This window comes from Acomys russatus, chromosome 21 (genome assembly GCF_903995435.1).
Source record: "Acomys russatus chromosome 21, mAcoRus1.1, whole genome shotgun sequence".
In the NCBI taxonomy this organism is placed as follows: Eukaryota; Metazoa; Chordata; class Mammalia; order Rodentia; family Muridae; genus Acomys; species Acomys russatus.
In genome coordinates this window covers 16,542,544-16,567,118 of record NC_067157.1, presented here as the reverse complement: position 1 = coordinate 16,567,118, position 24,575 = coordinate 16,542,544, and the positions used below count along the sequence as shown (strand labels likewise).

The following is a 24,575-nucleotide window of genomic DNA, read 5'->3' as shown; positions in this document are numbered from 1 at the left end:
TTTTAAGAAAAGTAGTCCTGGTGACATCATAATTCCTTGTACTATAGAAAAAGAACACAAACACACACACTTGAGGCATGTAGTTCCAGGAGTTTACTGAGCTGCTAGGAATATAGAGGGCCTAGGTTGGAAAAAAAAAAAAAAATCCCATTTTATAGTGACACTAGCAATAATTGTAAGGAAGGGAACTCTGAAAACCTTGTTCCCTCCCCCAAACACCAATAATGAGAAAATAAAGAAGAGAACCACTCTTACCAACTTTGTCAGAATTCTGGAAGAGACTCCAAGTTTACATCCATGGAAGGCTAAAACGTATCAGTAGACTGCTCTGGTATTTTTTTTTTTTTTTCTGAGTCAAGGTTTCTCTGTGTATTCTCTTTGTAGACCAGGCTGGCCTAGAACTCACAGTGATCCACCTGCCTCTGCCTCCTGAGAGCTGGGACTACAAGCGTGCACCACCGCGTACCTTCCTGGTATTTTAACTTACCCTTGCTCAAAGTCCTCTCTAGCCTGGTGCTGACTCTGAAAAGGTATATCCCCGACACACACTGCCCCCCAACCAGGGTTCCTGCTATAGAGGAAGCAGATCCAGAGCCTGTACTTCTTTCCCAGTGCTTGCTTATCAGTGACTGAGAAATGGATACAAGATGTGTTTTTGTCTTTCTTTGCCTGAGAACTCTCAGCTGCTTGACCTTCTATTTAGTCACACCTTAAGTTTTATTGTGTAAGTGGAACTGGACTGATTGTTGCTTTCCCCAAATTGTACTGTACTTTAAATATCCTGACAAGGAACAGTCTGGCGTTAGACTCCCTGAAATCTGATCCTGGTTGACAGTTAAGGGCAAACAGGAGAGACTGAAAAACACAGAAGGAAAAACTGAGGAGTGAAATACTCTGGGGAGTTCAGCCATGTGAGAGGCTTTTGTACATCAGACATCTCGATAGCCTCTACATCTTGAGGTCACGGTACACACTCAGGGAAACCCCTGGGAAGGGCCTATCCTCGCCTGCTTGACCTTCAGGCTCAGCACTAACCCCGTGTAAGGCTGAGTCACAGCAGGGACTGGCTTAACTAATAGCGATTTTTAAAAACATCTTTTTTCAAGGGCTGGAGAGTTGGCTCAGCTGCTAAGAGCACTTGTTGCTCTTGCAGAGGACCTGGGTTTGAGTTCCAGCACCTATATGGTGACTCACAACCAGCCGTAATTCCACTTCTAGGGAACCCAGCTCCCTCTAGGAGAGAAAATAATATGCCTGCATTCCACCCAGAGAACTGGGAGTGGAAGTTGCTAACAACCTGGTGACCATTTTGCTATCTGAAGGGACAGACCTCATCCACATCTCCCAGAATAACTGTCCCAGACTCTTCCCTCCCTAAAGCATTACTGAACCTTAGGGGAGATGTCACAAGTATGGCCTCCTGACCTGTATGCTATTGGTCAGAGACCACACTAGACTCTAGGCCTTTTAGCTATAGGACCCACCCTCACGGTCACATGCACCTTGTAAAGGAGTTTCTATTTAGTCACTCCTTAAGTTTTATTGTGCAAGTGGAACTGGACTGATTGTTGCTTTCCCCAAATTGTACTGTACTTTAAATATCCTGACAAGGAACAGTCTGGCGTTAGACTCCCTGAAGTCTGATCCTGGCTGACAGTTGATCAAGTGAATCTGCACTGGGTTTTCATTCTGATCTTTTCACAGGGTTTGCTTCCCTGTCTGACATCTAAAGGGGACCCCTTCAGTTTTCAACAAGAAACTAAGAGGCACACTGAAGAGACTAGCCAGTTCGAAAACATGGATGGCTCTGGCAGGCCTTGCCCTTTCCCCCATTCCCTCTGCCTTGAAAAACCATTATATTACATTCCTAAAGAAGTCTATTCCAAGGTCTGTTCTCTTATTTGGCCGCTTCAAAAAACCTAAAGGATTCTTTTTTTTTTTCCTTTTTTTTTTTGTTTTTTAAGACAGGGTTTCTCTGTGTATAATAGCCCTGGCTGCCCTGAAACTCACTCTATAGACCAAGCAGGCAGAGATCTGCTGCTCCTGATTCCTGAGTGCTGGGATTAAAGGCATACGCCACTCTCACACAAGGATTCTCAAGAATGAAAGGAAAAACTGGCATAGTGACGCAATCCTATGATCCCAGTACTCTTGGACGCAGTGGGTCTCTGTGAGTTCGAGGACAGCCTGGTCTACTAAGTGAGTCTAGGTCAGACAAGTCTACATGGAGAAACCTCATCTTAGGCCTGGCCAATCATAAGCAAAAACTACAAAATATTGTTTGAGAATACAACTGTTGTATAGAAATGTATACACTTTTCTTTTCCAAATGCAAAATTAACGTAATTATGATAAACCTAAACAAAATACTTACTCTAAAAGAGGTGGAAGTATTTCACAATTCAGAACAAAATCCCTGCATTCTGCATTGTCACCAGCAATATTACCAAGTGCCCAAACAGCCTAAGGAAAATAAAGAAATGCTCTTAAGACAATGTCCTAAACCAGAAGACTTTTACTACAAAAAGCAACAAGACAATGATTTTCAAGAACATGTAGAAAAACAAAAGCAAGGAAATAGGAAAGACAAAATTTAAGTGAAATTCTATAATATTTTAAACCATAAGATAAGGGCATTTAAAAAGTTTCCCTTACATTCTAGTGAACCGTCAATACTGTGTGACGAAGAGCTGCAGGAGTCTACTTTGAGTCTACCAAGAAAGACAAAACATTATCTAGCAAATTTTCTAGTTACTTATAATAGGGATTTGCGCCTCTGCCAAAAAATCTTCCAGCTAGCATGGTATTGACTTTTAAATAAGTAACAAAACAAACAGTATAAATAATAACTAAGATAAAAATTAGATGATTTTTGAAAATTTAAGATTAATCAGCTTAGAGAAGTTTTAAAAAGTAAATGGTAGTAAGTTTTAATTATTTGAGGAACTACATAAATAAAAATTATCACTCTACCCATAGTCTAATTTTATTATTTTCATGGAAATATTAAACTATACTATGTTTTCAACTGGGAAAGTCTTATTTTAGAATTTAAAACATGAATTATTTTTAACATCTACTTGAGACCTAAGATTAATTTGTAAAAAAAAAAGTTTAAAACTAGAGAAGAAAAAAAAATACTTTAAAGATAACTCTTACTATCTAAAATAATAATATTACTAAGAGGGGAGTCAGATGTGTATCTCTGTGTGTGAGATTAACCAAGGATACATAGTAAGGCCCTGTCACCCTGTCTTTAAGAAAAAGAAAAATTTACACTCTCACTCCCTGTTGGTGGAGATATATATTCTTTGCAGGTTAGTCCTTTTTTCCTCTAATTAAAAAAAACAAAAAACAAAAAAACAAAAACAAAAAGCAAGAAAATCCAAAAGTCGTAAAACCAATATACAATGATGTACACAACTATATTATTAACAATAGTAGGCTACAAATACCAAATATACAATTAAGGAATAGATAATGAATTACTGAAAAATATATATAAAAACTGTGTTGGATAATTAGCAACATTTTCTTGGAAAAGTAATTAATGCCATAGAAAACCTTCCAATATTAGTGGCAAGTGAATACAAAATCTCACAAAGCCAAATGATGAATGGAACAGGAGACCAATAGATGAAAATGTATAGCAAAAAAAAAAACCTCAAAATTTGAGTTTCTTTTCTTTCCCTTTTTTGTTTGTTTGTTTGTTTGTTTGTTTTTCAAGACAGGGATTCTCTGTGTAGCCACAGCTGTCCTGGAACTCACTATGTAGTCCAGGCTGGCCTCCATTTTACATCGATCCACCTGGCTGTGCCTCCTTGAGTGCTGGGATTAAAGACATGCACCACCATGCCCAAACAAAAGTTGAGTTTCTTTCTATGATCCAATGATGTTATTAAATGTTCCTTCTTAGAACAAAACTTTGAAAATTTACTTCTGAAATATATTAAAATGATTCAATTCAAAGTAAAACAATATTCTTTAAAAGAAACAACAAAGTGTGTCTTATACAAGCAGAGCATGCGTCAGAGCACCCCAGATACAAGATAAGCCTTGCAGCCACCATGGTGACTTTGGTGCGTTCCTTTTCATGTCTCACATGCTCTCTCATAAACACAAACAGTGGATTTTGCGCTGAGAACATTCTCTGAGAAACCCAGAATTACACCGAAAGTGGCTCATCTTTCCCACTTCTAATCAGAGACTGAAAAGAAACAAATGTATTTTTAATAAATGTTAGGCAAACTAGGCATAAAAATGAAGTAAAGGGCAAAATTACAAGTAGTGTTTTCAGGAGAAGATGACAGTCTCCAGATACAGCATCCTGCATAAGGTAGAGACTTACCTGCTCCTGTACATCTTCATGTTCTGAAGTGAGAAGCTTGATAAAAATTGGCACAGCCCCAGTTTCAATCACCACCTTGGTATGCAGGAAAGTCCCAGACGCTATATTAGTCAATGCCCAGGCAGCTTCAAACTAAGGAAAGAAAATCAAAATGAATGAAAAAATGTAACTGTAACTTGGCAGAGATGTTTGTGGTTTTCAAGCTTAAAAGCTCTGAAACATTCTGGCTCAAAGTCAAAGTTTAGCTCCTGAGTTTGTTCTGCAGCCCTGATCAGTCAGGAGTAGCTTGATTACAATGAACTTTTGTCATCTGTAAAAAAAAAAAAAGTTGCATAAAAGAAGAAGAAATCGACTGAAAAGGAAATCTGAAAGGAAGGCCGACTTAGGATTATGAAAATTCATTGAGAAGTCAGTTTTATGGATGGAAAACCTTATTTAAGAAAGCAAAAAGATTATTCTTCAGATTGTACAAACAAAAACCAAAAAGAATATGTTTTATAATGCCAAAATATATAAATTCAAATTAATTCATATAATTCCTAATGCTTACTATTTCACAGTGGTATTCTAAGGAATTCCACTGTTCAAAAGTAAATGAGTGACAGATTCAGGAACATATTTACTTCCCAGGTGATCACGCTACCCCCAACCTAATTTAAGATGAAAATTAGAATGTCAGATATTTAGGTATTTGGCTTCACATAAAGGTTTTATTATTAATAGATGTGGGACTAGAAGTTTGCTCATCTTTCATAATAGAACCTACTATAGACTAAGAAAAAATATCTGAGGAAGCAATCTATATTTATTATCAGTGGAGACGTTAGCCTCCACAAATTGTAAACATGGAAATAAACAGAAAACAACTAAAGGTTTATGAATTTCTCCTTGATATTCCCCAGGAAAATGCATTAGTGAAAACTGGTCAGGTCACAAACCTACTGAAAAGTGCAATGCTTATAGAATAGTATGTCCTGCAGGAACCTAGTTTGAAGTTAGAATAATGGTCTGAGCTAGCAGATTGATAGCCATTTGGGTAACAGCCATACCATGCAGCTATCCCCAAACTCTGCTGGTGAATTTCATCAGGATCAAATAAAGATTCAAGTCCCCAGAGTTCTTGAGTACACCACACTGTTAACATACGATGTTCTCAATCTAAGGCTAATTTTTCTGTTTTCACTTTGCCAAATCATAAATACCTTCATGAAATATTTAGGCCTTTACCCACAGAATCAATTGCTATGTCCTCCATGTCCCCAGAGTAATATGTTTAAAAAAAAAAAAAAAAAAAAAAAAAAAAATATATATATATATATATATATATATATGGGTTTTTTGTTTGGTTTTTGGTTTTTCGAGATAGGGTTTCTCTGTGTAGCCTTGGCTGTCCTGGACTCGCTTTGTATACCAGGCTGTACTCGTACTCACAGCAATCCACCTGCCTCTGCCTCCCAAGTGCTGGGATAAAAGGTGTGCGTCATCATGCCTGGCTCCAGAGTACCTTTTTCATAATTCAATTACAGTGCTAAGCACACTGTATTACTTCCTGTCTCTTGGTATGTTTACCTTCTGCAACGTAGTTGAAGAACTTCTGTTAGCAGGAAGAATGTCATAATTTTAGACCTATATCTTATATAATGCCAGCTTTCAAATTAGCACTCAATAACTTTATTTAATGATATCCACTCATTTCTTTTTTTATTCACTGGAAGTAAAGAGCCCATATTAACTGATATGAGAGACCAGAGCTTTTAGTTTGTACTTACAGCTTATATAAAACAGAGATTAAAGCCTATGGCCTTTAAACCAAAATAACTGATCTAAATAAAGTAGCCTTTTCCTCAGACTCTGATTAAAAATTCTAAACATTATCTTTCATACTCACACGTATTACATATGCCTGAAATGGGGGCCTTTCCCAAACCACTCAAACAAGTGGTCACTACTTTTGTTGCAATTTCAGTAACTGTGCCTCAACAGCCCTTCATTACTGACAATAACACTGGAATTAGATGTAGGTCTTCGCCAATTCCCAAAACCTAAATCTGATTCTAGAGTATACACAGACATCAATGGGAGAAAAGTATAACTGCTTCTCCAAACACTATAATGTTTGTAAACTCCAGTAAATTACTATCAGTAGCTATTATTTGGGGGATTTTAACCATGTCAGGCTTGTGATATAATGCCCTTTAGGAAAAAACTAACTTTGGTGCTACTTTTTGTAGATTATACAAATTTATCCCCCCCCCAAAAAAAAGAAAACCATCTAAAATATTTTAGAAAGTTAATTAAGAAACAACAGAGTTGAACGCAGTGGCTCATGCCTTTAACTCCACCACAATACCATGGGTAGGCAGACCTCTGTGAGTTCAAGGCCAGGGGTACATAGATAGACCCTATCTGAGAAAGAAGGGAGTTTAATAATAAGATTAACACTTTGAGTTTTCTACAAGAAAATGTTAATAAAGGTTGACAACAACTATAGAATTTCATTGGCAGTAACTGTGATTTTATGCTTTCTGAAACTGTTCAGCAAAATAAATCCTAATAGAAACCAAACGAGAGCCATGTCTAGCCAAGAGTGGGACCTGCTTTCCCTTTGTTAAGTATTTAATGAGTGCTTACAATACAGTTAGCATGGAGAGACACCGTTTCTACTAGAAACTCAGCCACTTCTAGGAAAAGATTAAGAAAAGAACCTTCAGACTCACTTGTAAAGTACAATTTTCATGTCTTTCAAGAAACTTCACAAATCTCTGTACAACTCCTGGTTTCTGTATGACTTGATCTATTGGTGGATTGGGTTCTAAGATTAAAGAAAAGAAAGGCTATTATACAGACACAAAAAGACAACCAACAGATCCCTGTTTCATGCAATATGGTTTCTTACTTGCTTTTCCTTTTGCTGTGATAAAATATTCTGACCAAAGAAACAAGGCAGAAAAATCAGTCACAACCGCAGGAGCATGAAGCAATTGGTTACATTGTATCCACAGAGAGCAACAAATGACCCGTCTAATCAGTTCCTCTCCACATACACTCTAAGACTGCAGTAAGCCCCGGCTGCTAAGGGCCTTGGGCAGGCATTCCCATCTCAGTTAAGGTAGGCAGATAATCGTACCCAGGCATGGGCAGAGGCCTGCCTGCAGGTGATCCAAGACTTTAACTTGACAAGTAATGCAACTATCACACATGGCATAGGAAATAGCTTCCCTAGGTTTCTATGACCTAAGTTTACAGTCTCCGCAGTAAGTACTGCAGTACTTTCTACAAAGCAAACTCTACTTTTCATTAATTGCAATGATAGAAAATTAAGATATATTTCCTAGGCTGAACTACGTTTAAGAGATAGATCATCTTTACAACATGGAGAGAATGTGCATTCGAAACTCACAATACCAACTGGGAAAGTCCCCACTAAACCCTTAAAGTACTAGCCTCAATGTCCAAGGATGTTCCCTCACTAGCAAGTCATTCACTTACCTGACTCAGGTAGTCATGATTTTGGTTTATCTAGACATTATTTATTATTAGAAAACGCTATTAGATGACCAAAAACCCTTAACATTTCATGAAATGCAGACCTTTGAATATCACAAATCTTGGAATCCATATAAAATTCAAACATATTTTAAGTACTGACCAAATAAACACAAGGAGCTCTTTCTTCTACCTCTGCATCAGTAAAAAGTAACTTCAGTGGTTCAGTCGCTTCTGGTGTTCCTATCGGTCTCATATTACTGATTTTGTTAAATTCTTTACTCACTAAGTATTACCACTTATAAAACTTCACAAACTTCTTTAACTGAATTTGTTTCTCCATGTTCCACACCATACTTTTGTGTGTGTGTGTGTGTGCAAGTGTGTGTGTGTTTGTGTGTGTGTGTGTGTGTGTGTGTGTGTGTGTGTGTGTGTGTGTATACGAACGAAGCATAGCTGAGCCACATGCATATAACTATCACTCTTTGCTCTTGCCAGCGCCCACCATGCTCAACCTGACTGGTTCTAATGCAGGTGTTCACCAAGTCATACAAGAGAGAATTATCATTCTCTCTTCTGACTTCCGCAAAGCTGACAAAATTCTACCCATTACATTTTCTCTAAGTGTTCTAAATGAAACTGAAGACTTTGTAAAATGTTGGTCCCCACCTCCCTCTTCAACAGCTGCTCTAGTTCAGCACATCAGGACACATTCATGCCCCTTTAACCTCCACCTTTCAAAAGGTCAGAATTTTGGATGTATAGTCACCAGCTTCACCTTGTTTCTTTTTCTGAAAGAAAACGCTAAACTTTCCTCTTTTTTTAATTTAAAGAAACAAAAATTGTATGTTGCTTTTTTTTGAGGACAGAAGTGATGAGATGGGAGAGGTAACAGGATATGTGGTCAGAGGCAGTGAGAAATGGACACTACATCAGCATCTGCAGGCCAGCACAGACAGAAACCTGCCATTTACATCAGAACCCAAATGCAGTCTCCCGGCACAGTGCAAGCAGCACTTTTTATCATCTATTCTAAAAGAAACTAATTTATGCACTACAATTATCAGTTAATTTAATATATAACATGAACTGTTATTAATATTACATAGAAAATAGTGTATAAAAACTTATAAAGGTAATAAGCTGTCATAAATAAGACTCACAGTCACTTTGGCAATTTAAACATAAGCAAAATAGAAAAAAAAAATTCATCAGTGAAGATAAAGAGTAATAGAAAACAGAAAAGCATGGGAGAAATTTCTATAAAACTGGGATTGAAGAAGTGTGACCAGTGACTGACATTTGTAAGAGTGGCCACAATGGGGAAACAAAGGAGACTTTAGTAAAAAAGCTATTACCTGGCAAAAATCAGGAGCGCATGCTGGATTTAATGGTAGGCTATGCAGTAGCCAGAGGCATAGGTCTCCCTAGTGCCAACAGTTAGATACCACTTAACAAAGAAATACAAGTTCCTGATGGTTTTGCTTACAGTTCTATTTACAGCTGCTTTCCTGTGTTTTCTATACTAATAGATCAAATAAAAGTATAGTAAATATAATATTCTTCTAGCTCTGATACATTTGGCAGGAATCCACATCAATTAGTAAAAGAAAATGTTTATAACTCCTGTTTTATGTCTAAGTTAGGCTAATAAATCCAACTATTAAGAAACAATGAAAAATGATTGTTTATGACATGATAAAAGAAACAGGATAGTTAGAATAATTACAGAAAATTAAGATAATGTCTTCTTACTAAAATGTTCACATCAAAGAATGAAGTCACAGATAACAGACTTTTTAAATGCCTTCAAACTACGTTCTTACTTTAAAGAATCAAAATAAATTTAAAAATGATAAGGATATGGTAGAATAATAATGAGAGCAATTTTTAAATTCTCAAACATAGTTTATAGAAATTCTATCAATCAGATGTGAATACTATTCATGTGTCAAAAACAAATCTTGAAAAAGAATATCATAAAAACATTTGAATCAGACAAAGTAAGAATCAATTGCAAAAACATACTACAATACAGAGATAAAAAGAAGCCTTTCTTAATCGTGTAAACATTGCCTAAAATGCTGAGCTACTGGAGATGAAAAATGAAATATAAAAGCTAAAGGTATTTATTGCAAAGTAAAATGTATCTGATATATTTTCTTTTATTACATCTTTTTACACTTGTTTTACATGGTTGTGTATACATGTTCACATATGACTCTGTGCCACCGTGCAAGTGTGGAGGACAGAGGACAACTGTTGGGAGGAGAGCCAGTGCTCTCCTTCAACCACACAGGTTCTGGGGATCAAGCTCAGACTACAGAGTTTGGTGACAAATGCCTTTACCCATGGAGCACTTTAGTCTCAGTGCATAACAAAGACAAAAAGCCTAACAATCCATGCTGACCACACCACAAGACTTCACTGTCTGCTCACATCAGTAAACTTACCTTCCTTAGGAAGGAAAGGCACGTGATTCAAGATCACCTGCAAAATCTTAATAGTTTAAAAATTCCTTATGATTCAAATGACTAATTATATAAGTTCTACATATGAAACTATTAATTGGGTAAATTGGCCATTGTGCATGACAAATGGTCAGTAAATAGTATTGCATACCTGAACTCTCAGCTCTTGAGAAGGGGCAGCAGGAAGATGGAGAGTTTGATGGAGAGTTTGGGGGGCTTGCCTTAGCTACACTGTAAAACTCTGTCTCCAAGTCAAAAGTGAACAAACAAAATGTGTATCTAAAAAAAAATTTTCTACAAGGAATTATAGCCTTATTTACTGGTAACAGAATTATTTTTATTTTTATATTGGCTTCTTTAGATTCGTCTACAATATGTAACTTTTCTACAATTATTTAACAAATTTTTAAGATAGTACTGTAAAAATCTTTTTTTCTTGGAAACCAGATCTCACTATGCAGTCTTGGATGGCTTGGAACTCATGATATAGACCAGACTAGCTTCCAACTCATAAAGATCTGCCTGCCTCTGTCTCCCAGAGAGCACGAGGTCCACACAACCTAGCTCGGTGATGAGGCAGGTGGATCTACCTGTGTAAGTTGGAGGCCAGCTTGAGTTACTTATTAAGCTCCAGGCCAGCCAAGGCTACGAGAGAGAAACCCTCTCTCAAAGAACAAAACAAAACAAAATAAAGGTGTACACAACCATACCAGATGAATATGTTTTAAAGAGAAATTAAGACCTATCTCTGGCAAAAAAAAAAAAAAAAAAAAAGGCAGGGGGTAGAAGTAGCTCAAATTTTTCAAAAATATAAATCTCTGCCATAAAATTCTCTCAGGTCAAATAAGACACCGAAAATAATTCTTGCCTTTAGAAAGCAGCTTTCTAAACTTCTGTGTTGCTGTCAGCTGCTGTTCAGCGTTATTAGAGAAAATCATCTGAATCATGTCTGCTGTGATCACGTCTTCCTAGAACACACAAAAAACTAACATGTAAATGTTTGCATGAACATTATTCATATTGTTTGCTGTATATGCTGCCTCTGAAATATTGTGAGGTATAATATAAACAAAACCCGCTTTGTAAAGCATACCTCTGGGATGGGCACAGTGGAACTGACATCTGGGTCCTGGATGGGACTCTCTAGCATACAGTCATCACTTATGGGCAAAGAGACATTTCTGCGTTTGAACAACTGAAACAAAGAGAAATTATTTTATAAAATCATTCAGCTGTCATAGGACTCCTTCTTTTACATGAATAAACAAAATAGTTTTTATAATTAAAAATATTAAACAGACATGTACATTTTAAAGGACTTGAAAAAGCATATATTTCATCAGGGTGTGGTGGCACATAACAACCAACGCTATATACACAGAGTAACCCTATCGCGAAAAACAAAAAAGGAAAGAAAGAAAGAAAGAAAGAAAGAAAGAAAGAAAGAAAGAAAGAGCACATTTCTTTATTGAAGATTTTTTTCTAAGAAAAATCTTCATTATGGGCTGGAGTGATGATTCAGTGCTTAAAAGTGCATTCAGCTCTTGTGGAGGACCAGAGTTAGATTCCCAGTACAGAGGTTAGATTCCCAGTACCCCTGTTGGGCAACTGATCACTATCTGTACTTCCAGCTCTGGGCATCTAGAACCTCTGGTTTCTATTGGCAATTGCACTCACATGCACACCCTCACACAGACATATACACATACACATAATTAAAATAAATCATAAAAAAGGGAAATCTTGATTAAAAAGTAAGTCACACAGAATAAGTAACAAGCTATAGAGTTAACATAAGCCAGCTAACGAGCACGAGGAAGCTGGCTCTGGTGGCACATGCCTATAATCCTAGCACCTGAGGTAGAGGCAGGAGGATCTAGAACTCAGGTCATCCTTGGCTACCAGAAAAGCTAAGGGCAGCCTGGGCTACACGAGACAATGAGACAAAAATAAAATAAAAACAAGCAATAAGAGAAAATTTGTGGGAAAAAACCACCCTACACTTGCTAACTCCATCATTAATGAAATGAAAAGACAAAACAGCAGCCAAAGTAACAAAAACCTCCTTGTACCTTGATGACTAAGTAAATGCGCCTCTTCCTCAGTCTGCACATACTTATTTAGTCAACAGGTTTCTTGTTTCTTTTTGCTTGTTTTTTTATGTTAAGTCCTGCAAGATATTGCACTCAGGAGCTTACAAGCCATAATTACTATATTTCTACACAGGCCCTTTGGGCTTTTTTTTTTTTTTTTTTTTTTTTTTTTTTCCTTGAGACAGGGTTTCTTTGTGTAGCCTTGGCTGTCCTGGACTCACTTTGTAGACCAGGCTGGCCTCGAACTCACCACGACCTGCCTGCCTCTGCCTCCCGAGTGCTGGGATTAAAGGCCTGCGCCACCACGCCCAGCTTTTGGACTTTTTTTTTTTTTAATTAGTCCTTTTCATGCATCATTTTTAATTTGTTATTGAAAAGATTACTTACTTATTTGTAAATATTTCCAAAGCTATATTGGAATAGAAAATGCTGAGAAGCATTCTTTTAAATGACATTATATTCTTTATGTTGCATATGCAAAGCATAGAGGTTATAAAATATAGAAATATATTACAAAACAAAGAAAGCATAGAATGCAAACTTGAAAATAGGACTCTAGTCACCTTAAGGCTTATGAAATCCACAAATGTATATGTGTTTGCTGGGGACAAAGTCTATCCTGAAAACTAGACGTGATCTAAGTGATTAAAGGTAAGCATTGTTAGCAGTGGGCAGAAATACAGTACAAAATGTTTATCAACACAAGAAGAGAGTCTCTCCAGTCAGTGGCTAAAACAGTACAGGATCCTAATTAATGAATTTACAAGTGTTATTCCAGAGCTTAATTAATTAAAGAATAGAATTAGCAAATCAGTTTTCCCAAACACTTAACATTTAAAGTTTTCTAAAATACAGCAATGATAGTTAAACTTGCAAACTCCACATGAGATACTGATTGGATGAATTTGTTGTTGCTAAGCAAAATTAAGTATCTAAGAAAACTACCTGTTCTTCCCTTTTTTGTTTTCGAAGTTGTATTCCTTCCTCTTCTCTTCGCCTTCGCATCTCTTGAGGGTTTAAGGCTTTGTTCTTGTAGCTTTTCATTCTGGAGTTGTCCTTCACCGGACTGGCCATTGAATCTTAGGGGAAGAAAACAGACAGAGATAACTCTCAAAACAACATAAGAGGCAACTAAATTTAAGTTCACTAATTATACTGACCAACAAAACCAACTTTGAAACTTACAGACAAAAAATACATTCTCTCTCCCCTCTTTCACATTGGAGCAAAATAATCAAATATTTTAGTAATCAATTCCAAGTCATAACACATTTCCTGATGCTCTGTAGGCCACTGAGATCCAAGCGACTTGCTTTAAAAAGAGGTTTAGTTAGCCCACAGATCTGGAGGTTAGAAAGGTGCTGGCAGATGCCCCACTTATGATGGCGCCTCTGGTTGACTGATATACAGCAGAGAAGCAGAAAAGCAAGCCAGCAGGCCCTTGTACAAGAGATAGGGGGACAAGGCTGCTGGCCCATGAGAGGACTTCTATTCTGACCAATAAAATTTAGACACTAAATTTGGCAGGAACAAATCAAATATATGCTTTAGCAATATTAAATGAGTAACAAGTCTGGATCTAAAAACACTCATCAACCTTATTTCACAGAGTCCAAGATTTAATAGCTTTACCCTTGGTAGTATGCTAACATTTCTGAAGGACACACATCTTTCAATCACTATCAGGAAACTCATCAACTATCCGAGTAAAAGAAACTTCTGAATTATACTACTGGCAAAATCAAGAAAGAGCCAACATTACACAGTCCTGTTTTCAAGAAAATATGGTATTAGCAGCAATAAAAGCACTTCAAGTATTTATTAAAGTCTGGCTTCTTCCACTTAATACATTACCAAAGTCGGCAAAGCCATTGTGTTATGATTGTACTATCAGTTTTCAGTCCTCTTCCATTAAAATTAGTTCTTTTGAAGCAACGAAGTGTACCAGTCAGTAATAAGAGACTGCGCATGCGCGCTGACGCTTTTTTTTTTTTTTTAATTTCCAACTGAAAATCTGCCGAGGCACCTAGCAACGGCGTACACACAGTCGTGTGCACACCAATCCCATGATGACACGACAGAGGCGAGAGCTTCAACAGCCTATGGGAGTTTGGGAGTGGGGTATAAAGGGCTGCCATAGTTCCGCTATAAAGGAGCTTCTGCTTTGTACCAGAACTCCCGCGGTCTGTGTCATCGACTCTGCCTCGCTAACTCATCCCCTGTCCCCAGGGTCATTCAGAGGGGTGGGCATTGCAATCATGAAGTGTTTGTACTTTTCATTTCTATTACAAATGTATTTTAAAATATACAAACAAAGCCGAGTATGGTGGCACATGCCTTTAAAGCTTATGTTTGGGAGACAGGGAGGGCAGTTGGATCTTTGTCAGTTCTAGGCCAGCCTAGGCCCCAGAAAGGTTTACAGTAAGATCCTGTCTTAAACAAACAAACAAACAAAAAATCCATTAATACACTATTTAAAAAGTATTAAGTATGAAATATTATATTTTAAATATATAGATTAGTTTTCCATTCAGAAAATTATAAACCTAATATAGAAACATAGTATTGGTACACCATATGAATATTTTTTCTAATGTTGTAACCTATTCTGGGCTTATACATGAAGACTAAACAGCAGTCTTTTCAACTGTCAGTTAAATGTGACAGATAAGTATTATTTACTTACTACACTGTGTGGTAAGTTTGAGGAACATACCCAGGCCTGACCAGACTACTGTAATAGATTAACTTACAAAGTAAACAGAAGAGACTTCCATCTATCTGTATCTCTCATATAAGATGCTAAGTAGCTTGCAGAAACACAAGCAACACAGTGCACTAAAATATATATACATTGCTTCCTGTGAGAGCACAGTAAGATAAAGCAATTAAGGTATCTGAGGAGGCTCAGACAGGCTCCACTGTTACACTCTGTTAAAGGACGGGAAAGGAAAAAAGAAGAGGCATTTCAACAGAGAGAGGATATGAAGATACAAAGACAGAAGATCTGAAGGAAGTCTGGCAGTAAGAAATAAGCCCTGCTTCAACAAGGACTCGGGGCGGGAGACAGACAATGACACTATAAACATAAATACGGTGCCTGCATCCCACTGAGAAATCCAAACTTGATCCTATGGAACAGAACTGAAGAGACAAAGGAGAGAAAACAAGTGAAATCTCATTAAGAGTGTTGTTGATGCTCACTGTAGACATTTTAACAGAAGAATATGGACTTCAGGGGACTGTTTCACAATACAGATGGTTGAAAATAAGATCAAAACATAGAACAAAGGTCCTGACTTGATCATCCAATATCAATGGAGAGCCACCAAAAAAGAAAAAGGGGGAAAAAAGGGAGGGGGGGGGGCGCTTGACCAGGATTTTAGTGGAAAAAAGGCAAGAGGAAAGAAAAAAAGAAAGAAAGAAACAGGACAAAGAAGTAGGGGAGTAAGAGAAAACAAGGGAGGGAGGGGAGGGCAAGAAACAGGAGCTGGAGGAATATTTGAAGTGTGCCGGCATTCACAACACACCCTAAATGTATTCTGTTCTTCCACTGAGTCACCAAGCTGATGCCAAGCACCCAAGCAGCATCAGATTTGGTAATCAGAAGTCACTGGAAACGACAGCGAAGCCCAGCTCACTCCCATCTGAGTTTAGTTATAGCATAATGGGCTAAGGACGCAAGAATGAAGTAAAAAAAAAAAAAAGTTGTTTCTGGATTGGAGTTGTCGCTTAGTGGTAGAGTACATGCTCAGAATGTCTGACACATAACTAGTCAACATCCAATTTTCACCTATCTAACACAGTTCAGCAATCCACTACATGCCAGTATAGTAGCTTGAATGAGAGTGGGTACCATAGGCTCATGTGTTTCAATACTTGGTCCCCAGGTGGTGGGAAGGGTTAGGAAAAGGGGTGTGATAGGTAGGGGCGGGCTCTGAGGTTCCATTCCCTGCTTCTCCCTTTCTGCCCCGTCTTTAGTTCAGGAGGTGAGTTCTTAGCTGCTGCTCCAGGGCCATACCACTGGCCTGTTGCCGTGCTCCCTGCCTTGATGGTCATGGACCACACCCCTCTGAAACAGAAAGCCTACAAGATGCTCTTCCTTCTGTAAGTTGCTTTGGTCATGATGCCCTAGAACAGCAATAGAAAACTAACTAAGAAAACCTGCAAACAGTAATTAGAAACTGTTAAGTCAAGGTTAGCTTATAGCAATATATGCATTATTCTCTATCTTATATATTACAGGTCTTGGGCTGCAGAGACAGCTCAGTGGTTAAGACTGCGTATTGCTTACACCCAAATAAGGCAGCTCACAACAACCTGTAACCTCAGCTCCACAGGAAGCCAATGCCCCTGGCATCTGCCTCTATACCCACATGGACATAAAATTTAAAATAATAAAAATAAATCTAGAAGGAAAAATTATTTTTAAAATCTCTCTAACATCATTAACAGCTTCTGCTTAGGTAGAAAAACAAAGCAGAACTAGGCTTCAGCATTAGTTACTAAACTACTCTGAATAAAGCAGAAAATCATTTAAAAGTGAAACATCTGTAAAAAGAAATCTTTTAAAAATGTTGTCAACTACAAACATGGGCATTTCTAGGCTATTGCCATTTAAACATTTTTGAGTACACATTTTTATATATGTGGAATATTTCAGTGTATTCACCTTCAATACTTATTGATTTGTATTGATTTGTGTATATATATGTTCATATGTATCAATTCCAGAGGTCAACTTCAGGTTTCATTCCTCAGGGGTCATCCACATTCTCTTTTGAGACAAGAATCGGTGTGTGGCTTGTTACTTAGGCTAGCCTGGTTCTCAGGGAGCTCCGTGGATGACCACTCCAACACCAACCCCAGTCATGGGGTCACAAAAGTGACCGAAAGTTGCTGTATTTTTAAAGACAGGGTCTTGCTATGTGGCCCTGCTGGCTTAGAACTTGAACTTGCAATGTGGACTCACAGCGATATGCCTAACACTGCCTTTCAAGACCGTCACCACCATGTATCTAAGCCTGGGTGCTGAGGACTAAAAGGTCCTCATGCTAACCTGGCAAGCACTGTGAAAAATCAAGCTACCTCCTGGCTTCTCCAACTATTTATCTTTATATGTGTGTTACTATCATGTTCTATTACGCCATTGCAAAAACTACAAACCTAGCCATTTTCTACAAGGAGCCAATTAAAGATGTAAACAAATAGACGTTCTAGTCCTTTATTCTCACATTTGTTTGGACCACTTTAGGCCTTTCTCCCCAATTACACTTTTACATTCTAGATAGTACTTCTTAGATTATTAACTTTGTCAAATACAATAAAATATTTCAGTCTTGATTCTTAGCCCAAATAAAAGGTAGCACCAAGAGCACATATATTATTGTCTCTCTTTTTCTTCAGCAATACTTTCTGCATCTTTTCCATCTTAGCTGTGTGGTCTCACCTAAATAAATTTAGTTTGCTGGAAAATGTAGTTTTTCAAGGTCTGGAATTCAAAGGCTTGGATTTCATAGAAATTACTTGAGATATAAGAAACACCATTCAGATATTGTAAAGTTTCCAAACCGGAGTGGCTTTTTTTTTTTTTTTTTTCATCCATAAATGTATTTTTACCCAGTTCTTAGAAAAAAAAACATATTGGATGAAGTTAGGCAGATAATTGGAATCTGAACTTCCAAGGGTTTGTTTTTTCTGATATCTGTTAATACAGTTCAAGTCAGTAAAGCCTTCCATTTTCCTGTGCTTGGATATGTCGTTAAAAATGGCAAGACTGTAAGGACGGGAAGGACCAACTCTGAGCCTGTGACCAAACACACAGTACTTAGGTTTGGAGCGAAGTTCCTTTTCTACCTTTAGAAATCTGTTTTCCTACAAAACACTAGCCATCACGGAGTATGCACACTAAGAGGTAAGTCAAAATTCCTCTCGTCTTCCGCCCCTCCCTTTTTTTGAGGTGTAGACGAAGCTCAACGTCTAAATGTCATATTTGACGTCTCGCTACACCTTCTCGTTGCTTCCGAATCCTTCCGTCTATTATGCATTGCATTTCCATCTTGACAGCTGACAGAAAGAAACGTGGACCCCAGGGTTGCTGTGTTGGGGGACTGAAGAGACAGACGCCTGCTCGGGTGCAGCACGGAGGGTCTGCACGCCGCCCAGTCTCTCCTGCAGGCACTGTGGCCATTTCCATAAGGTGACAGCCACTGCACACCGGGAACACTACCTATGGAAATTTACCAAGGAACTGTGAGCAAGGGTGGCGAGATCGCGGCCACGCCCCCGCAGCTGTAGCCCCCCGGGAGGCAGAGAGACACCGGTCCGGGTCCCGGACCCTTTTCTGGGGTAGGGACATACGTATATACACACCAGCAGCATCCCGAGGTCCCAGCCCCCGGCCTGCGTCACTCACACTCACCCATCCACGCGGCCCTTTCCCGCGCCCAGCCCTGCAGTCTCACACGGTGACCTGGTTTGCAGACAGCACGCGGCAGAAGCTCCGCCTCGAGCGTGGAGCGCGGCGAGCAGCCAGGCAAGCAAAGATGGCGGCCTCCAGCGCCCCCTTCCTCGGCCCCTTAAGCCGGTTCCCAGAAACCCTTGCTCGCACGGCGGCCAAGGAGGGGGCGTGGCAGTGAGCGTGGTCCTGAAGGGGCGTGGCTGTTCAGCTGGTGGCTCCGAAGGACAGCATTGGCTTGCTTGCACTCCTAGGGAGCCCACGTCCTGACACATAGGTTGTAGCTACACGCCACGATTGTCACTAGTCCTCCCTGTGCCTGCGAAGATGAGCTCTTGTTTTTGCGTCCATTCATCTGCTTCTCCGTCCTACAATATTACATTGGGTGTGCTGTGAATACTCAAGAACGGACTAGCACCAAAACTGTTTTTTAAAAAGCAAAACAAAAACTCAAGGTTCATGAAAATCACATACAGTCTTTTTGCCTTTCTCAGGTTTACAAACTTATAACCATGTGCTTTTGTTTGGTTGATTTTTGTCTAGCTTAAGAAATTATCTTTCAAATTTAATCACGAGACAAGGTCTTTGCTGCACAGCCCTGGCTGGCCTAAAGCTCACCATGTAGCTGAGAAAGAATAGCCTCCTACCTTGGCCTCTCAAATACTTGTTCCAATTGAATTTGCCATTCTTGTATAATTTTATATAGCATTAAAGGTTTTCAACAAACGTAGTTTTCTGTCAATGCAAGGATTAACGTCAGATGAAGTAGTTTAAATTATAGCAAACTCACACAAGCCCTATAATCTACTCTGAAGAGCAGCAGTAGTGAAGGCAGACTAAGCCCCACATGTAATGCTAAACTCTGAATATACAAGGCAAATAACATGAGTCCTAACCCAAAGATGTCTGCAATGTAGTAGTTAACCATTAACTAAAATATAAAGAGATAAAAAATGATTCTTTGGACTGTCCAAGTATGTGACTTGTTATGGCTAAAGAAACTCCACCTTATGCTAAGCATCTATCTTGGTACCTAGTATCATTTGTCTCTGACTCTAGTCCATGGTCTACAAAGCAACTCCAAAACAGCAAAGGCTACACAATGAAACCTCTGTCTCAAAAACAACAAACAAACAAGCAAACAAACAAAACAAAATCCTTCCCCATACCTCTCGTATGACAATCTCAAATTTGGCTCAGAGAATGGTTTGTCCTGCTAGCAGCTAATCAATAAATCTTTTAATTATAATTGGACTGAGTCTGTGATCTTCCTCCAGGTGTCACAAACTTCAAACTCCATTTGGAGGCCCCATCGAGATCCACGGGGAAACTCCCAGACTCAGGGTTAGGGGTCTGGGATAGGTGTCAGAGGGAGCAAGTTCAAAGTGGACTTGATAGGCCCCAGGGACTCCAGACTGCAACCACCCCACATTTGCAAATTGAAAGTAAGAATTGTCAGCCAACGTACTTCTGAAGCTTGGACCTATTGGTGAGTTTTTCTATTCTGTTTTGGAGTCTGGACAGTTGGAGAGACAAAAGACGAGATCTGATGAGATCATAGACCCAGTCTCCAGGGCAGAGGGGAAGGACATGCTAGTGTCCTCCTGGCTTTGGTGTACGAGTGAAGGTGGCCACTGTATGTCTGAGTTTTGTTTGTCTGTTTTTTCTGATTGTGTGGCTGTATGTATTGTCGTTTTCTCTTGTCTGTTGTATTTGTGTTTTCAAGTTTTCTTCCAGAGATGGGAATCAAAGTGGAAAAAAAATAGCCAAACTGCTCCTGAGCTCCATTCTAGATTTTTAGGATTTCTTTGAGGCAGACTGCTCATGGCTGCCTCTATGATAGCTCCCCGCTGAAGCTTGCTCTGTCTCTGTCGCCTGCACTGGCTCACTGGTGCCTGCTGTTTAAGTCCCACAGGAGCATCAGGCCCTTCCCTGTGGCCTCCTCTTCAAGATCCAGTCCCTCAGCACCTGAAGGATGTTAGCATTCTGCTTCAGCCCGCCCACTTGTGATGTCATTGCTTACCTTACATGGGGGCGTGGCCCTGCCCAGGACCATATAAAAAGAACAGACCCTCCATGAGGTCTCTATTCTCTCCTTCTCTCTCTACTCCCTCTTCTTCTCACTCTTCCTGTCTTTGTCTTGCTCTCTAGGGTACCTCTCCTCCCTTTCCTTCTCTCTCCACGCTCATTTAATAAACTCCTCTACAACATAATATCTGGTACCTTTATTACCTTATTATACCTTATTACCTTATCTTACTGCCTTAATTATTAAACATAAAATTGGTGACAAAGCCCGGGACAAACTATCCACGTGGCCCTCTCTCTGTCTCTTACCCCTCTACTCCCCTCCCTCCCGCCCCACTCTCTTTTCTTCTTACTCTTCCTGTCTCTGTCTCCGTCTCTGTCTGTCTCTGGGGTACCCCTCCGCCTTTCCTTCTCTCCCCACGCTCATTTAATAAACCTCATATAACATAATATCGGGTACCTTGTATCTATCATTATCTTATTGTCATATATAAAAGATGTCTTTTTCAAGATTGTTTTACCTGCCAGCTGGCTCCTGCCTCTGACTGTGAAGCTCTGGCTGTGGCCACTCTCCCACCACGGGCCTGAAGTGATGCAGGCACCCCTTTTGGCTTAGATTTTTCACAACCTACTTTATTTAAGGTTTTGGGTTTTTTGTTTTGTTTTGGTTTGGTTTGGTTTAGTTTGCTTTTTGGTTTTTTGAAACAGGGTTTCTCTGTGTAGTCTTGGCTGTCCTGGACTTGCTTTGTAGACCAGGCTAGTCTTGAACTCACAGCTAACTGCCTGCCTCTGACTCCCCAGTGCTGGAATTAAAGGCATGAGCCACCAAGCCCAGCTTATTTAAGGTTTTTAAATGCTTCAACCTCCCTTCTAACCCACTGACATGAGGTAGGGGAGAACGAAAGTTAATAGGAAAGGGTGTGTGTGGCATTCCTGTTTTGCTGTCTATAAAAAGGCTCTTTGGACACTGAATAAAGGCTGCCGCTGCTACTGCTCTCTTAGCACGAAGGACCCGGTGTGTGTGTGTGTGTGTGTGTGTGTGTGTGTGTGTGTGTGTTAAATCCACAGTCCCTCACCCTTGACTCGGTACCACGGTGGCACAGGCGCCACACAAATGCAATTGTTATGGTATAAAAATGATTTAAGGTATACGAAAAATTGAAAACGTTTCAAATTTCTTTCCCCTTCTATACAACTGTTATACTAAGATTTCAGTAGTTCAACCATTTCAAAGGAAATCAATTTCACAGTTTGCACACAGACACTAAGGTTGAGCTATGTTGCCATGTTTTATTGCTTATCTTGTGTTTTGGTCACTTTATGAGGTCACTTTCACACCCTGAGCTGTGATACCCTTGCCTTAAAACAAAACAAAACAAAACAAAATCAAAGTATGATCCAACCGTTGGCTTGCAAGAGATTGAGACAGAGCAGGAAGAAGAGAAACCAAGAACTGGTGGTGTTCTACCAGACCCTGGCTTGTAGCACTTGGAATTCATGAGGTCACTCTCATGCCTGGTTCTGCATCTTCTTGAAGCTGGCCTTCTCTTCACACTAGGTATGGAAGATAAGAGGGGAATGGAGGAGGCCTGGGCACTTTACCCAGTCACTAGGCATTTACTGTGTGCCAAGGTACACCTACCCAAGGCTAAAAACGTGATCCTGGCCATGGAGAGAGTTGGGCAGATCTTGGGATGCGCATTACTTCCTGATAAGTTGGGGGAGCCTGGCGCTACCCCTGGTTGTTCCTCTTCCCTGTGGCAATATACCCGTCCTAGAGCTAAGCCTGTGCATTTGGCTTGTAATATTCTGCTCTTCTAACCTCAAGCTTGACAGATCACTTGATCAGAACTGAGAATTAACTACACACACACAGAAACAGACACACACACACACACACACACACACACACACACACACACACACACCATATTCTCTGCCTAAGTTTGACCATGTAAGGAGGGAATAATATATCCTTTTAGGTGATAGGGAGAGGTCCATCAGCATGAGCTCAGCAGGCTTGCACTGCATTTGAGAGCTCACCACAGCTCCCATCTGTGTCCTGCTTGCACAGACATTGCAAGTTGGAACTTTTGAGAATAATATGTCTTTCATTTGAACATGATAACCTGACCCCAGCCTGTGTGAAGAGCTAGGAGAAGAGGGGGATGTAAAATTCACTCTGCAGGCAAGTTACAAAAAAAGATGCGTGGTTGGGTAATACCTCAGTATTATTGACAGGTGCTGTAAGACTGAAGAGCAGATCCAGGCAGGCAAGAAAGGTGCTAGATCTCAGCTGGCAGACATTTATGTTCTTTCACAATATGTTCGGTCTTCTCCGGACCAGGGAAACACGCACTTGAGCAGGTCATTGATTTCACATCTCTAATGGTGAGAAAAAGTGAGCATGGGGAATAGTCACCTACCAAGAACTAGATGGAAATTTCCAGGGAGTTTTTGCCACATTCCTCAGGCCACACTGTGTTTTCTCTACACGAATGAGGCTACAAGGATCTGTGGCTTTGGAACTGTGATGCCTAACTTTATACCAGTTACTGATGGAATCGAAGACTTTTTCCTTGATAAGCATGATCCTCCCCAAGATGTGGGAATCTGAAAGAGACATCATAGTGAATGACACAGGCCAGGCTCCGTGCTTGGAGGGATGTGTACCTGGTGCATATTACCTGTTGGACCTCTGGGTCTGGGGATACATGGAGGGAGTCAGGGGTGAGCCATGGGGTGCCTGGATCTACTGCGTTCTTGTACTGGGATCTGTGTCCTGCTGAAAAGCATATGGGGCTGTTCTTCCTGTAGCAATTCCTTGCTTGGATTGGAGAGTCACTTAATCTAGCCATTCCCTAGAAGAGCTGCAAGTACCTCACAATAGTCTCTAGGTCCAGTGGGCACCAAATGTCAGAGAGGGGAGATGGGGTTTCCAGTCTTTACAATGAAGGGAGGGACTCAAAGGATATGGTTCTTCCTCTGGCTGTCCACACTTGAAGCAGACAGGTTCCAGAGAGAAAGAGCCACATCTGGCTGATGACAGGAGGGAGACCTCAAGGCCTAGCTCTTCTGCAGTATTCTGTGGTTGTTTGTTGCCCCAACACTTTTGAAGACTGAGTGAGAGCAGGTGAACCATAGGAGGAAGTTATGCAGAGGCTGAAAGGAGGAAGTTAGCTTTGGAACAGGGCATCAGTATCTTTCCATAGCCAGTAGACTCTTTTAGCCTTGAATGACCCTGGGCTGGCTCCAAACAACAGGAGACAGGGCTGCAGCAATAGACAGAGCAATTGCCTCCCATTTGATAGGACTTGAGTGTGAATCTCCAGAACCCACATGAGAGTCAGATGCTGCAGCACAGGTCCATAAGCTCAGGCTCAGCATCGCTGGCTTTGGAGATGGAGAGAGGAGCAGTGCGGAAACTGGTGGGACAGGTATTCTGTTGTGCATATATGAGGACCAGTCCTGAAGGTGGAACAGTCCTGAGGGAGGACCAGTCCTGAGGGTGGCCCAGTCCTGAGGGTGGACCAGTCCTGAGGGTGGACCAGTCCTGAGGGAGGACCAGTCCTGAGGGTGGACCAGTCCTGAGGGTGGACCCTGACAGCTACTTGTGCACACTCAAGCACATAATGAGTAAGCACACACATGCAAACACACACACCCTGTCACATATGCCACCCCCCAAAAAA

At 40.0% G+C, this 24,575-nt stretch overlaps 1 protein-coding gene across 1 annotated transcript in view; it reads right to left on the bottom strand.

Moving 5' to 3' along the window:
- Positions 1–18,971, bottom strand: part of Kpna5 (karyopherin subunit alpha 5) — a 40,656-nt gene extending 21,685 nt beyond the window's left edge. Inside the window, exons 1-7 of the mRNA XM_051164217.1 lie at positions 18,820–18,971; positions 13,344–13,477; positions 11,399–11,500; positions 11,174–11,273; positions 7,066–7,160; positions 4,349–4,480; positions 2,375–2,463 (exon numbers count right to left, since the gene is read on the bottom strand). Of these exons, the coding sequence (XP_051020174.1) occupies positions 2,375–2,463; positions 4,349–4,480; positions 7,066–7,160; positions 11,174–11,273; positions 11,399–11,500; positions 13,344–13,477; positions 18,820–18,823 (656 nt within the window). The 5' untranslated portion in view covers positions 18,824–18,971. The remainder of the gene's footprint in view (positions 1–2,374; positions 2,464–4,348; positions 4,481–7,065; positions 7,161–11,173; positions 11,274–11,398; positions 11,501–13,343; positions 13,478–18,819) is intronic.
- Positions 18,972–24,575: the final 5,604 nt, after the last annotated feature.